The sequence below is a fragment of the Acomys minous genome (assembly GCF_964271855.1).
Source record: "Acomys minous genome assembly, chromosome: 10".
In the NCBI taxonomy this organism is placed as follows: Eukaryota; Metazoa; Chordata; class Mammalia; order Rodentia; family Muridae; genus Acomys; species Acomys minous.
In genome coordinates this window covers 68537821-68554373 of record NC_140491.1, presented here as the reverse complement: position 1 = coordinate 68554373, position 16553 = coordinate 68537821, and the positions used below count along the sequence as shown (strand labels likewise).

The window sequence follows — 16553 nt, the reverse complement described above, 5'->3', positions numbered from 1 at the left end:
TTCTCTCTCTCTCTCTCTCTCTCTCTCCCCCACCTCTCTCTCAAAGGAAAAAAAAGTAAGGTGGTTGGGCCAAAGAGACCTCAAGTTTATTCCTGGGGCTCACATGGAGGAACAGAACCAGTTCTAACACGTTCTCCTCTGACTTTCACACATGTACACTGGCACACACACACACACACACACACACACACACACACACACACACACACACACACGATACATATAAATGCAACTTTAAAATAAACTAAAAACATAAGGTGTGCAATTGAGAAAGTCAAGCCAATGGTTTCCACACATAGGTCCACACATGTACATCCCCGCCCATATGCACAAGTACACACCCGAATGCACATTCCCCCACCCACCCACCAGGCCAGAGGACGGCAGAAGCAGCCCACCCCAGTGGCTGAGTATCCAGCATGATGGCCTGGCTCTGAGGCCCACCCTCTACTTGCGCTGCCCTTCTGGACGGATGGGCACGGGTAAACAGGACGCTGAGTCGGAGACCTGATGTTAAGATGAGAAAACAAACTAGAAAATGCGAGGCTTTGCCAGGGAACAACGGTCCTGAGCCAAGGATGGCTGGGGGACATCTCCATTCCTCAGTTTGTCCCAGCATTTGGAGCGCAAGTCTCTTGTTTCCTTCATTACTGGAGCAGGGGGCCTGCCGTGGGTGATCAGGGTGGGCGGGGGAGTGGGCGGGGGTGACCGCAGGCCGCCTACTCAGGGCTTGGCCCGCCTCCTCCTCTCCTGAAGCTGCCTTGTAGGACAGTCTCACTCTCAGTCCCGGTGTCCAGGAGTTGGAGCCCAGGCCGGCTAGCCGAGATGCCTTCCCAGGGCCTGGTGATGGAGAGCGGCCAGGTGCTGCCGGCCTTTCTGCTCTGCAGCACACTGCTGGTCATCAAGATGTACGTGGTGGGTGTCATCACAGGCCACACTAGGCTTCGGAAGAAGGTACGAGGGCTGTTGCTGCTGCTGCTGCTGGTGGCGGTGGGTGGTGGTGGGGATCAGCACTGTGCTGGCTTTTCCCTGCAAGAAAGTCTGGGAACTGAAAAAGACGGAGCTGAGGTGTGCATGCCAGCTCGCAGTGGGAGCTGCTTCAGAGCTGCCGTCGCTGCAGCCCTACTAGATGCTGCCTTGGCCTTTGGGCTCCTGAACCCTCCCTCTGGTATGAGAGTACTCAGGGTTCCCTTGCTCAGCTCCAGCTGAAGGGGCTGCCACAGGAGAGGCGACTCACTCTGACAGCGAGAGGTCTCCTGACCTGGTAGTTTCCCGGCAGGCAGGGAGATTTCAAATCAGGGTGGAGTGGGAACCGGCCAAACAGGAGCCTAAGGAGTTTTTTGTTGTTGTTGTTGTTGTTTTTCTCCGTGGAAATTCCCACTCCCCGTGGACGCCGCGTACACTCACGCTGCATCTAGGGTCTGGTCCTAACCTGAGGGGTCACACACGACATTCTCTGGTCCCAGTCCTGGCAAGTAAATGGCCGGAAAAGAGCCCACTCAGAGCTGGTGGGAGTGGCCAGGACTCCCCCGACCCGTTCCTCTGCTTCGAATGGACCCCTGGAAGCTTCCAGGAAGCAGAACCCTGGGACGGGACGTGTGTGTGTGTGTGTGTGTGTGTGTGTGTGTGTGTGTGTGTGTGTGTGTGTGTGTGTGTGTGTTGCCTACAGGCGCTTTTTCCTAAACCAGCCTTTGTCCAGCCCAAAGGCGAGGGGGTGTGCGCGTGGGAGCTCCTGATGCGACTCCTGCCCTTCAGCCAGGTTTATCCTCTGGGGCAGGTACTGGCAGGAAAAAAAGGCAAGCTCACCGCTTACTGATGGCCTCTGGTTCTCCGCCTCTAGTTCTCGGGCTTTGGTCTGTCCTGGGACACAGACGCCAGGAGAGATAGCCCCATTCTGTCCTTGTCCCCTAGGCAGGGCCCTCAAAGCTAAGCACTAAATTACTACCAGAGCCTGGGGAAGACAGTGGAAGGTTAGTTTCCCTTGGTTTTTCCAGTGAGAGGCTTCCGTGGGTCTTTCCATGTGCCAGAGCCTCACTTCCTCCTGGGCTTCTTTCCTCATGATGGGAGACGCAGCGACTGAGGGAAGTCTTCCTGCTTTGGGCCCTGGGGCTCCTCCGTTGGTGCCAACAGGACCAGGGGGGTACCAGCTGTAGAGAGGATGGGAGTAAGGCTCAGGATCCTATCCCCACCAGCCTGGAGAGCTCAGTGTCCCCCCTCTGCGAACCTGGAATGGTGAACATGCCACACGCCATCCACGTTTGGTCCCTAAAACTGGCTCCTACTGGGATCTGCTGTGAACAGCAGCAGCCACAGGCCCTTCCTGAAGTGCATGCTGAGTGACCCTTGCCACTAGAGCTGGCGCCCTGACATCTGACAACCAGGGTCTCCACTGGTAGTAAAGCTGGGCCCTCAGAGTTGACGACTTAGGAGCCAGCAGGGAGGAATTCTGGGTGGGAGATCCTAGCCTTCCTGTGTCATTGTATATTTTCCTCAGGTAGGGCAGGAGCAGGCTCATTTGGCAGCTGGCTCTAGGGGCAGTCTGCCGTGAAGTGCCCCCACTTGGAGGCTTACACAGGTCGACACAGATGTCACCAGAGTTGATTTGGGTAGGTGGGGCGTGGCGGGGCTTTGCCTGGGCTGCAGCAAGCAGAGGCCCTCAAAGACAAAAGTATGACCACAGGCCTCTACTCTTTTTCCAAGGAAAGAAATTGATAATAGGCCAGCGCCCTTCCCCCTGGGCTGGCCCTGCTGGTCCAGCAAGGCCCAGATCTTCATCCTGAGTCTTCAGATGAGGAAGCTGGGGACCCTGGTGGCCAGAGAGGACCTTAGCTTCTAGCCAGGCTCTTGAGAGTCCCTAGAGGCTTCTGCTTAGCCGTTTGTTTGAATCTTTTGAGACAGGGTCTTCCTGTGTAGACCAGGCTGGCCTTGAACTCACAGAGATCCTAGACCTACCTCTGCCTCCAGAGTGCTGGGATTAGAGGCGTGCGCCACCACACTCTGCTATTTATCGTCTTTTAATTTGCTTTTTGAAGTTCTGGGAATGGAAGCACAGGACTTTGAGCCTTTCCTGGGTGCATTCTCGGCTAGCAGGAGGGCGCTTTCACCGGGAGTTCCTGTGCGTGGCCTCGAGAAGAGGCTCCGGGGTGCGGGAGGAACGGTTTGTAGGTGGCTGTACTTTGTCGCCTAGCTCCTGAGCCTTGTCCTCAGGCATGGTGATCCTCAGCTGGTGTGTTTCAGGCTTTTGCCAACCCCGAGGATGCCCTGAAACGTGGAGGCCTCCAGTACTTCAGGAGTGATCCAGACGTGGAGCGCTGTCTCAGGTGAGTACCTGTGAGTGTGTGGGACTTGGCCACAGACCTGCCTGTGTAAGACTCCGATCGGGGACAGTCTATACTGGGAAACAACAAATGAGAGAGACGGAGACGGGGTCGATGCAAAGGCAAGAGGTTTATTGTTCCGGCGTGCTGGGGTCCACCTGCCCACAGGAGTGAGGTGACCCTGAACAGAAGAATCTTAGGGTGTTTATAGTCTTAGCCTGGGCAGATTCTGGTCACAGTTCCAGGAGGGGTGGGCTAGGTGAGGCTGTGGCCTGGAAGGGAGGGGACAGGTGACTCTGTGGCCTGGAGGGGTGAGATAGATGAGGCTATGAAACTTTACAGTCCCTTAGGCAGGGTGGGTGGAGACCGAGTCTCCAGGGAAGTTGTTTTATCTCAGCTCATCGCTCCAGTGGAGTTTGTGGAAACTGCTAAGCAGGTCTAGTTTATGGCAGTGCGTGGTCATTCCCAGAACGCAAGAAGAAGTGAGGTCATCTGGAGACAAGTTCTCATACAGAACATGGTATTAAGTGCAGAATAGAGACCGGGCGTGGTGGCGCACGCCTTTAATCCCAGCACTCGGGAGGCAGAGGCAGGTAGATCGCTGTGAGTTCGAGGCCAGCCTGGTCTACAAAGTGACTCCAGGACAGCCAAGGCTAACACAGAGAGACCTTGTCTCAAAAAACAAAAAACAAACAAACAAACAAAAAAGTGCAGAATATAAATGACATATAGGAGATGGCATTAATTTTGTCCCTACACCTGTCCTTGCAGAGTTTCTGAACTGGGCTCTTGAGAGTCACCTGTGTGTCGAAGGGTGTCCCTGGGCCTGACTTCCCCCTAGGTGATTATAGTTTACTCATTGCATTTTCTTGGGAAGGAAAATTCTCAGGATCTAGAATTACAAAGGGGAGGTAGAAGCAGGACACTAGAGGAGAGTTCTAGGTCAACTAAGGACAGAGTGAGATCATCTGAAGTAAGCAAACAAACAGGAAGAAGAAAAAAAACAAACCAGGTGAGATGTAGTGGTTTACACCTGTGATCCCAGCATTTGGCAGGAGAGTCAGGGGTTCAAGTGGATCTTCGACATGTACATGTGCCAGTGTATGCACACTCTCTCTCTTTCTAAATGTAAAAATTAATAACAGTACTTATTATTATTACAGTATAAAATTTTTATTATTACTCAGCGTGGTTTGCCACCACTCCCGGCCCTGTAAAAATTGTTTTTAAAGTGAGTTTTAAGGCTAGGTATTGTGTAGCCGGGCGTGGTGGTGTACGCCTGTAATCCCAGCACTCAGGGAGGCAGAGGCAGGCAGATCGCTGTGAGACCTCGGCCAGCCTGGTCTACAAAAAGAGTCCAGGACATCCAGGGTGACACAGAGAAACCCTGTCTCAAAAACACAAAACAAAACAAAAGATGAACAACAACAAAAGGCACATACCCACGATGACAGTGTTTTAGAGGTTGAGGCAGGAGAATTACTTTGGGTTCTAGGCTGATAGAGGCTATAGGATAAGTCTCAAAAAAGCAAAAGAAAACAAACAAACAAACAAACAAAAATCTGGGTTATGTAAACGTCCCCCAGAGAATAAAAGTTGATTTTTAGCAGCTGGCTCAGTATTGGAGTTTGGGAGAGGGACATTTCTTTGCTATCTTTTCAGTAATCCAGACCAAAGAGGGGTACTGGGGTGACAGAAGCAAGGAGGAGGACTTGGTGAGATGTGAAACAAACCGCCACCACCACAGGCTCCCAACACATCCTCTTGCGTCAGGGGCAGAAATGGGTGGGACAGTGTCACTTCCATAACAGAATTCCCCCTCTGAAAACAAAGTCTGGGAGGGTTTCCTGATGCTTTGCTTAGCCATTGACAGTAATGTACACACTCGCGGTTTTAAAACATGACAACAGTGTGTCATAGGCAGCGGGGCTCCTGACCACTCTAGCTGGTCCCTTCCGCTGTTGCCCATTCATTGTTTAATGAGCACCTACTACGTGGCAGGCACTACGTACAAGGCACTGGCTGGTTTCATGAATAAACGGCCTTGCCTAACCATGACCCCATATTGGTGACTGTTGGTTTGTCTGGGCAGTTCTGAGCCACTGGGAAGGAAAGGGTGAGTGAGGCAGGCATCCCAGCCAGCGGTCAGCAACCCCAGGGTGGGGGTGGGGGCGGGGGTGGGGCAGGGTGGGGGTGGGGGGAACAAAAGACCTATAAGGGACTCGGACTCGAATTTCCACCTACCCAATAGGATTTTACTTCTTGTTTGTTTGGTTTTTTTTTTTCACTTTATATTTATTTTACTTTATGTGCACAAATGTTTCCCCTGTGTGTGGATATGTGCCTATTAGATCCCTTGGAACTGGGCCTACAGATGTTTGTAAGCCTCCATATGGATTCTGGGAATTGGTCCCATTAGTCCTCTGCTAGAGAAATCCGTGTCTCAGTCCTCGCTCTAGCCAGGATTTTATCGCTCATCCTCTCCGATACTGAAGCTTAAGAGGTTGGCACTCAGTCTAGCATTTTCTGAACACTCCCACCTAATGATGCTATGATCCACTTAGTGAAGCTTCATTCAGGACTTACTAGGTACTTGGACTTGGGGGGCGGGGCTGGGCACCCAGGTGTTGGGGAACCCTCCCGATGCCATAGAACATCATAGAAAGTTGAAAGTTGGAGAGGAAGCTCAGGTTGGTAGACAGTGCTTGTGTACAATAAGAGTTGGAGGCTAGCCTCGGCTACATGAGACCCTGTTTTCTGGAAGGAAGGAGGAAAACCAGTGGTAGCACATCTTTTTAATCCCAGGACTTGGGAAGCAGAGGCAGGAGGATTGCTGTGAGGTTGGGTTCAACCTGATCTACACAGTGAGGTCCAAGCAGACTAGAGCTGTGCAGGGAGACCCTGTCTCGAAGAAGAAAGAAAGTGCATTAGTCCGAAGATACAGAACTGAGAGTCACCCCTGCCACCAGGGACTGGCTGTATTGGGGGGGGGGGCCCAGACAGTTAATCATTAGAACCTGGGCAGGTGCTCGAGGGCCACCCTGCTGTGCACACAGGAAGCGTGAAAGATCCTCCATCATAGATTTGCCTTGCAGATTAGCCTGCACTGACGACAAAGCAGCCTGCTCCAGGCAATCTGGGACCAGGTTTAAAGAATGGAATCCAAGCGGCTGGAGAGAGCGTCCAGTGGCCTTGTTGCTCTTGGAGAGGACTCAGGTTCAATTCCCAGCACCCACACGGTGCCCTTTCCTGACCTCCTCAGGCACTAGGCACACGTGTGGGGCACACACATACATGCTGGCAAAATATTCATACAGATAATAAAGTAGGTTAATTTAATTTTGTTGTTTGTTTGGTTTGAGACGGGGTCTCGTTATATAGCCCCTGGCTGTCCTAGAACTCACTATGTAGACCAGGCTGGCTCGAACTCACAGAGATCCTCCTGTCTCTGCCTCCTGAGTACTAGGATTAAAGGTGGGAGCCACTATACTCAGCCTTAAAAATATTTTTAAAAAAGATTCATTCATTTATTATGTATGTATACAGTATTCAGCTCAAATGTATGCCTGCATGCTTGCACACCAGAAGAGGGCGCCAGATCTCATTATAGATGGTTGTGAGCCACCGTGTGGTTGTTGGGAAGTGAAGTCAGGACCTTTGGAAGAACAGTGTTCTTAACTTCTGAGACATCTCTCCAAACCCCTCCCCGCCCCCCAATTTTTTTTTCTTAAGATTAAGAAGAGGAATGGAACTGAGGCCACCTGTAGTGAGTGGCCCATGCCCGGAATTCTACCCTGAGGAGGTAGAAAGGGCAGGAGTTCAAAGCCAGCCTTAGCTGCACAGTACAACACCAGAGGCTTGGAGGGGCCATAGGGGAGACAGGAAGGCGGCAGCTGTGGGGAGTGAACGTTAGCTAAGGAGCAGACGGAACCCTGAGCTACGAGTATAGTCGACAAGGGCACAGGAAAGACCGAAGTCCCCAACCCACAGGGGTGGCCAAGGCCTCCCCTGCTCAAACGCAAATGCTAGCAGGTTGGGAAAAAAAACCCTAGCAGCTGCGTCCTGTTAGCGCTCTGCTCCCGCCCACTTATGATGTCATTGCTTACCTGCTGGGGTTGGGGTGGGGGCGAGGGGGACACGTGACCCTGCCCAGGGCCATATAAAAGGACAGACCCTCCACATGGTCTCTCTTATCCCTCTTCTTACTTTCTTCTCGCTACCCTTCTCTTCTCTCTCTCTCTCTCTCTCTCTCTCTCTCTCTCTCTCTCTCTCTCTTCTTACTGTCACTCTCTCTTTAGGGTACCCCTTCCCTTTTTCCTTCTCCCCCCCATGCTCATTTAACAAATTCCTCTACAACATAATACCTGCTGCCTGGTACCTTATTACTTTAAACCTTGCCTTACCTTATATCTTACTGCCTTAATTATTAAATATAAAACATCCTGCTCTGGGATTTTCACAGCTGGAGACTGCTCTCCCACAGTGACCTCCTGACCCCCACCCCCCCACCCCACCCCGCTCTGTTCATCATAAATGCCAGGTAGAGAGCGCGTGGCCCGCCAACGCTGGCTTTTCTGTACACGTATCTGTTCTTTCCTTGGTCAAGTCCCAGCCTTGCCGGACAGGTTCCCAGCCAGGACACCTAACCCAGGACCGTTCCCCCAGAGGAGCACCCCACCCACGCTTCCTACCGGTTCTTACCAGATGGGCTTTTAGTCTGAGGAAAACAGTTTGCCAGGAAATTGGGCCCCCAGGTGCCAACCTCCTGCACTCCTCAAACGGCATCGTCCACAATGAACAGCGAGGACAGGACACAGGCTCAGAGAGAGGGAGGGACACCTTCCTGTGGCTTCAGAGCTGCTTGGTGGTGGCAGTCAGAGTTGGTGGCCCCTGGTGAAACCTCCTTTTCTCAGTCGGGGTTGGTGAGGGCCTGTGGCGGGGTTATCAGCTCCCGGAGAATGAGGAACAATCAAAGCAGTGTCTAGGCCAGGGCTAGTGATTTGCTGTGTGGTGGTAACAACAAACTTTGAGGCCTTCCTAATCTGCTTTCCCAAACTGTTTTCTGGGTACCAACATATGCAACACCCCAACTCTTCCTTAGGATAGTGATGTAATCTACAGAGACAAAAGCAGTGTGCCAAGGTCTGGCAAACCCCATCTTACAGGAGGGCTAAGCCTCAGGGCCGCCTAGGCCCAGCCCCACCCCTTACGGATTTCCCCCCCTGCAGTTCCACTTTTGGCACCAAGCAGCAGCGTCCTCCTTGCACCCTGAGCTCACTTGCACGTGCAGCGTGAGTGACGAGCTGGAAGAGAGGAGACATGTCGCTGAGCAAGGCAGCCAGCTGCTGCTGTCATCGCCACAGCCTGGGGTCACCAGAGTGCTCTCCCCACCATGGCTAGTTCCTGCAGTAAAACAGTCCTGTGCCGCCACCACGTGTTGAGGGTTAGGGGCAGGCCCGATGCCACAGGGGGCTGTGCGAGTCTCGTCTGGCGGGAACTGCCTTTGGCGACTTCGGCCTCAGAATAATGGTTATTATTGGAGTGACACATTTCTCCCGTAAGTGATCTCCCTTACGTGACTCTCTCCACGCCTTGTTTGGATACTGTGGCAGGGAGGGCAGGGGAGGTTTTCTTTGTGTTTTCAACACCCTGATTTCCCCATTCCTCCTGGCCCAAGGCACCACTGTGGTTTTGTGGGCCCCCATTGTGCTTTCAGACAGCTGAGAGAGGGAGGCCCTGGGGTCAGAGGTCTATCGGGTCACCCCTTTGCTGCCTGGAGGGGAATCAAGGGAATGTGTTTTCTGTGCTGGGAGTCCCACATCCCCACCAGGGGCCTGTCACAGAGAGTAGGGACCACGTCTACCTGACCTATGTGTCCCACATCTCCCTACTTGCTCTTGAGGTTTAATTATACTTGTTCTCAATCTGGCTTGGTTTTGGTTTGGTTTTTGGTTTTTCAAGACAAAGTTTCCCTGGGTAGCCTTGGCTGTCCTGGACTCACTTTGTAGACCAGGCTGGCCTCGAACTCAGAGATCCACCTGCCTCTGCCTCCCGAGTGCTAGGATTACAGGCATGCACCGCCATACTCGGCTTTCTTCCTCTCTCTCCCTCTCCCTCCCTCTCCCTCCCTCCCTCTCTCTCTCTCTCTCTCTCTCTCTCTCTCTCTCAAGTTTTATTTATATAGTGTCTGCATGTACACATCAGAAGAGGGCACCAAATCCCATTATAGATGGTTGTGAGCCACCATGTGGTTGCTGGGAATTGAACTCAGGACCCGTGGAAGAGCAGACAGTGCTCTTAACCTCTGAGCCATCTATGTTGGCCTTTCTTTTCTTTTCTTGTTTTTGTTTTTGTTTTGTTTTGTTTTTCGAGACAGGGTTTCTCTGGGTAGCCTTGGCTGTCCTGGACTCGCTTTGGAGACCAGGCTGGCCTCGAACTCACAACGATCCGCCTGCCTCTGCCTCCCGAGTGCTGGGATTACAGACGTGCGCCACTGTGCCCAGCTCTGTATTGGCCTTTCAAACGAGTCCCAGACTGGCTGGTGTGGGGAGTCACCACAGCCCCAGCTCTTGGGGTTCCCATGCTTCTCCGTGCTCAGTCCCCAGAATCCAGGCCCATCACCGTGTGCCATGGACCACTGCAGTATATCCCACAGCAGGCTGAGCGCTGCCCTAGCCAGCCACACAAACTTGCCCTGTGTCTGGGTCTCAGGGAGATGGGGGCTGGGTGCCATACCTGGGAAAGTACCAGGCCCTGCAGGAAGTGTGTGTGTGTATGTGTATGTGTGTGTGGTGTTATGTGTGATGTGTGTGTGTATGTGTGTATATGTATGTATGTGAGAGACTGGAAGGGAGGTGTGGGTGTACAGAGGCCAGAGGCTCCGTCTTGACCTCTCGGGACAGGATCTGTCACTGAACCTGGAGCTAGGTCGACAGCCAGCAAGCCCCACAGCTGTCCTGTCTCCACCCTCCTTCCTGCTAGGGTTATAAGCACTTGTAGTCACACCCAGAGCTTGATTTGTTTTTGTTTTTTTTTTTTGTTTTTTGGTTTTTTGAGACAGGGTCTCTCTGTGTAGCCTTGGCTGCCCTGGACTCGCTTTGTAGACCAGGATGTCCTCGAACTCATAGCGATCCCCCTGCCTCTGCCTCCCAAATGCTGGGATTAAAGGCGTGTGTCACCACGCCCGGCTTCAGAGCTTGATTTGTTTTAAGTAGAGGTGGTGGGGATTTGAACTCTGGTCCTCATGATTGTACAGCAACTCATCTACCCACTGAGCCTTTTTCCCCCCCAAAGAAAGGCTTATATATAGTCCAGGCTTGCCTAAGCTCACTATGTAGCTGTATATGACCAAGATTTACTTTCATTCTTATTTTATGTGTGTTTGGTTGCATGTTTGTGTGTGTGCCCCATATGTGTGCCTTCAGAGGCCAGAGGAGGGCATCAGATCCCCTGGAACTGAAGTTACAGGTGATTGTCACCCATGATGTGGGTGCTGGGAACTGAACCTGGGTCCTCTACAAGAGCAGTGAGTGTTCTTCACTGCTGAGCCATCTCTCCAGGCCCTGACCTTGAACTCTTGATTGTAAGCATCTTCCCAGGACCCCCTGTTTTAAGCAGAGCTGGGGTGAGCGTTCCACCTGTTAGGCTACGATTTGATTTGATTTGGTTTGGTTTTCTGAGACAAGGTTTCTCCGTGTAGCCTTGTAGTCTTGGCTATCCTGGAACTCGCTCTGTAGACCAGGCTGGCCTCGAACTCACAGAGCTCGGCCTGCCTCTGGCTCCCGAGTTCTGGGATTAAAGGCGTGCGCCACCACCGCCCGGCTCTTTGCACATGCTGGGTACTTCCCAAGAAGGTTCCTCTTTTCCTGGCCAGTTTCTCATCATTTAGGCTCTAACACATCTTCATCTTTGACTTCCGCCCCAGTTCCTTTGCAGCCCTAGAGTGCTGGGTGCTCCAGGCCTCTACCAGGCTCTGCCTGCTTTCTTTTGCTCAGAGAAAAGCTGGTAGCCCTTGCTAGGACTCGCTTTTCCTGTGGGAAGTAAGATGGGGGCCTATGAAGTTGGGTCACCAGGAAAGCGCTGGGCTGGGCTGGCCAGTTGGCCCGGCTGCTGGTCAGATGTACAGCAGCTGCAAGTCCCAGCATCTCCATACTGCCCCGGGGCCTGTCCTGGGGGAGGTCATGGCTCGTTCACTGGGTTCATGTTTATCTAAGCGTTCATCAATGGCTCCGGGCGCTCGCTGTCTCTAGTTGATGGGGTTTGACTTCCTGCCTCGTCCTAGAGAGAGGCCACAGTCCAGAAGGGGTCATGGAAACTGACTGGCAGCGGGGGCGAGAGAGCTTTCCTCCTCAGTCATTATTTATGGTTGAGTTGTACACAGCCCTCCCGCCACGCATACTCACAAAAGAGCCAGATAACGTGCATGAGGGAAGAGACGGCTTTGGCCAGGGTCCTGTGCTTGGCGGGGCTGAGAAATGGAGGAACACTACAGTTAACCCTCCAGAGGTGATGCTTGCTCAACTTTTGGGGTGGAAAGGGACAGAGATCAGTGCCAGGCACGGCCCCAAACCCGCCCTCTAAGGGCAGGCCAGTCTCAGGCCTGACTCAGCCTTGCCTTGGAGAATGCCTGTCACTTATCTCTCTGAAATCAATCCTCCAAGTCCTCCTTTTTCTGCCTGGTGTCTAAGGGACAGAGGGGACAGTGTGACAAAGGTGACGAAAAGCTGGGGCCTATACAAGCCTCAATCCCTCGGTTGCCTCCTGGTCGGGCCCTTTAACAGAGCTTTGGGCTGCAGCCCCCAGCCATTTCTGGGCAGAAGTGTGGAGTCACTGTCCCCCTCAGCTCTGCAGCATTTGGCTCCCTAGCCAGGAAGGGTCTGGAGTGTCTGGCAGTCCCTGAAGGTCCCTGGTGGGTTGGGAATCCCAACACTAAGCCTGCTGACCACACCCCTCTGCTCCCTAGAGCCCACCGCAACGACATGGAGACAATCTACCCCTTCCTGTTCCTGGGTTTTGTCTACTCGTTCCTGGGACCCAACCCTTTGATCGCCTGGATCCATTTCCTCGTGGTCCTCACAGCCCGTGTGGTGCACACGGTGGCCTACCTGGGCAAGCTGAACCCACGCATCCGCTCCGGGGCCTATGTCCTGGCCCAGTTCGCCTGTGTCTCCATGGCCCTACAAATCCTCTGGGAGGTGGTCCACCATCTGTGACCAGCCGCGGAAGTCTTCTCAGCTAACCACACTGCGGACAGAGCCACGGAGGCCGAACCTGGGAGACTTTGTGTCCTTTCTGGAACAGGAACGGGTCCAGGTCCTGGGTTCCTGGCCAGCTGGGTGTGAGGATCCCTGGGCCCAGTGTGCACATGTGTGTTTCTTAGCCTCTTGGGATCCTGGATGAAGTGCCCGATTAAAACCACTAACAGACAAGTTGTCAAGACTGACAGAGCATCTTTGTCCTCTTGAAATGCCTTAAGCATCAACTCAGTACTCCCCACCCCTTGACCTTCAAACTGAAAGGACAGAAGATCCTCCAACACAGCCATCACTCTATATACAGAGCCAAAAATGGACCAGCCCGAGGACAGACACCTGCCTGGTATGTGTCCCACGAAGTCTTCACAAGAGGCCCAGCGGTGGCTGGCTCCCTGTGGAGGTAGGGTACTTGCTATTTTTCAGAGGTAAGCAGGCCAGAGCTTCCCTGTCCCTGGTGACACCTCCCTGTCACTTGAGTACTTTAGGTAGCACAGGCTCAGAATGGTGAGTGTGTCCACGGCCTCAGCTCCTCCGAAGACCGCAAGTTAAGGATGGATGTGGGCTTCGTCTCACCAGCTGCTGAAAGGAAACTTTGGGCTTCGTCAGCATCTGTGGAGTCTGACGATGCTGAATGTCTGTCCTGTGGAAAACCTCACTTGCGCGTGTGCGGTGTTTCTCCCCCGCCCCTCCCCGCCCCCAAAATCCTTCTGAGATCCATTCAGGTTTACTCATTAAACAGTAATGTGTGACCTGTGACTGCCCTGTGTTCCCTGTTTCTAATGACCGTGCTCTCCCAGCTGGCCTGGTGTCTGCTGGGAAATTTTTGAGGTTTGGCGCTTGGATGTTTTACTTTTGTGAGACAGGGTCTCGCTTAGCCCACGTTGGCCTCAAACTTACTAAGCAGCCGGGACAACATTGAGCTAACAGCCTGCCTGTACCTTGCAAGTGCTGGGATTATAGGCCTGCACTGCCACAGTGGGTGGGTTTCTGGGGCCCAGTCAGCACAGGCGACCTGTTTGTGGGGGCCACACTCCATCAGGCTGCTCAGGGAAGTGCCTGCCTTCATCAAGGGGTTCCCTGGTAAGATCGTGTTTGGCTTGTGATCCAGAGATGTCCAAATTCCGTCCAGCCACGTGACCCTTCCTGAAGCTCGGTCACCCAGTAGGATGCTGTTTTTCCGTTGTACAGATACTGAGGGAGTGACCGCCTGAGAGAAGAGCCTGCTCCAGAACCTGGGACCCCAGCCTCCTCCTCCCAGCGGGCTGTGCCCCTCTAGATGATGAGACCTGCTCTATAGGGGAGTGGGGGAGGGGGGCTAGCCCCACACAGACACAGTGTGCTGGGAGTGGACAGTGCTGCCCTCTGGTGGTGAGATGAATCCTTTGTGCTTGGAGTGTTCAGCCAGGGCCAGCTGTGTGCTGAGCATTAGGCTGAATGCTTTCTTTCTTTCTTTCTTTCTTTCTTTCTTTCTTTCTTTCTTCCTTCCTTCCTTCCTTCCTTCCTTCCTTCCTTCCTTTCTTTCTTCTTCTTCTTTTTAAAATTTTATTTATTATTATGTATACAGAGCTCTGCCTGCATGTACACTTGCAGGCCAGACAGGGCATCAGATTACATCATAGATGGTTGTGAGCCACCATGTAGTTGCTGGGAATTGAACTCAGGACCTCTGGAAGAGCAGGCAATGAGTGCTCTTAACTGCTGAGCCATTTCTCCAGCCCCTGGATGCTACTTTCATTGGCCACTGCCCCTTTAATACTTAAAATACTTTTCCTGGTTTGTTTTGGTTTGTTTTTCTGGACAGGGTTTCTCTGTGTAGCCCTGGCTGCTCTGGACTCTCTGTATAGACCAGGGTGGCTTTGAACTCACAAAGATCTGCCTGCCTCTGCCTCCTGAGTGCTGGGATTACAGGCACGTGCCACCACACCTGGCTACTTAAAATAATTTTAAGGAGGCATTTCTGCATTTTAGATAAGATCAGGTGAATTCAGGCAAAAGACTAAGTTTCTACATCCTGATTTTATGTATATAGGTGTTTTTATGATGGTATGTCTGTATCATATGTGTAGCTGGTGCCCATGGAGGTCAAGAGAGGGTGTTGGATCTGGAGTTACAGACAATTGCGAACCACCGTGTGGGTGCTGGGAATTGAGCCCAGGTCCTTTGGAAGAGCAGCTAGTGCTCTTAACCACTGAGCCATGTCTCCAGCTCCATTTCAGCATTTTAAATGAGGGATTGTAGAGTCCATCCGGGCGTGGTGGCGCACGCCTTTTATCCCAGCACTCGGGAGACAGAAGCAGGAGGATCGCTGTGAGTTCGAGGCCAGCCTGGTCTACAAAGCGAGTCTAGGACAGCCAAGGCTACACTGAGAAACCCTGTCTCAAAAAACAAAACAACAACAAAAAATTCCAACTAGGATAATATCATTTCCCCAAACTCCACCTAGACAGCACCAATCCCTCCTGACCCTAGGATCAGGCACTGGGAAGTGTGTGGCTGGGTTCAGGGGGGTCCCAGGGTGGGGTGGACTGAGCAGCAGCCTGGAGCCCTAGAGTCCCAGACACAGGAACCGGACAAGGGCTTATTGGGCCTCTAGGAGCCTGGGAAACTAGAGCTGTCCTTGGTTGGAACCCAGTGTCTTGGGGACATGCCCTCACCTCTGAGCGAGCACGGGGAGAGGCCAGAGCCAAGATGGGGTTCATGTAAAGGGAAGGGCCAATTGCTAGGCTGCAGTCTTAAAAAGAAAAAGTTTGCATCTATGTATTCCGTGTGTCCACGCGGGCACACACACATATCACAGAACATACGTGGAGGTCAGTGGGCAACTCGCTTCCATCATGTGGACCCAGAGACTGAACTGAAACGCTTAGGCTTGGCAGCAAGTGCCTTTTCCCGCTGAGTTATTCCGGCCCTGGGAATCTGCGGCCCCCACTGTGTAGACATGACTGGCCATGAATCTGTGCATGAGGTCATGAGATTGCACACATGCCAGTGACAGTAACTTTAGTGCCACCCTGCCGTCCTACCTTCCTGGACACCTTGCCATTCATTCAGCCCTGGTTGTCGGGTAATTCATTTCCCAGGGTGCACTGCGTCCCTCCTGGGATTACAGGCTAGTGCCACCACCCTGGGCTCACGGACACGTTCTCACACCTGTGATCTCAGGGCTCAGGAGGCAGGAACAGGCAAAGACGATTAGGGCTTCAATGTTGTCTCCAGCTACATAGAATTTGAGGGGACCGTGATCAATGTAAGAATTTGTCTCAAAATCCAACAGCTAGACGAGGTGGCGTACACCTTTAATCCCAGCACTCAGAAGGCAGAAGTGTAACACACACACACACACACACACACACACACACACACACACACATGCTATAAGGTGAAGTAAATCCTTTTCTCCCCAAGTCAGTTTTGGCCACGGTGTTTATCACATCGGGAGACAGCAAAACAGGGCAGTTTCTCTTTCTGTTTACCAAATAGAGAAACATTCAGCATGAAATTGTCCTGTCTTTTATTTTTGTTCCATTTATTGACAGTCTAAAACTTGTCTGTTTGTTTAAACACACCAGCCTATTAAATTGTTTAAATTAAATCTTTTTTTGTTTGCTTGGTTTTGGTTTTTTGTTTTTTGGAGACAGGGTTTCTCTGTGTAGCCTTGGCTGTCCTGGACTCGCTTTGGAGACCAGGCTGGCCTTGAACTCACAGAGATCCACCTGCCTCTGCCTCACAAGTGTTGGGATTAAAGGCGTGCGCCACTACACTCCCCTTTCTTTTCTTCTCCTTCTCTTGTTCTTCATAAAAACACAGATGTGGTAGCAGCTCTCTGGACAAGGGACCTCATTCTTTTATCCAGTCAGCTTATCCACCCTCCTTTTGAGACAGGGTTTCTCTGTGTAGCCTGGTTGGCTTGAAACTCACTGTGTAGACCAGGCTGCCTTTGAACTCACAGATCACCCGGCATGGTGGCACACACCTTTAATCC

At 52.4% G+C, this 16553-nt stretch overlaps 1 protein-coding gene across 1 annotated transcript; it reads left to right on the top strand.

The window, feature by feature from the left end:
- Positions 1-383: 383 nt before the first annotated feature.
- On the top strand, positions 384-13327 carry PTGES (prostaglandin E synthase). Its single transcript, XM_084799994.1, has 3 exons — positions 384-954; positions 3238-3320; positions 12280-13327. The coding sequence occupies exons 1-3, from the start codon at positions 826-828 to the stop codon at positions 12527-12529; spliced, it is 462 nt and encodes a 153-aa protein (XP_084656120.1). The 5' UTR covers positions 384-825; the 3' UTR covers positions 12530-13327.
- The last annotated feature ends 3226 nt before the right edge of the window (positions 13328-16553 follow it).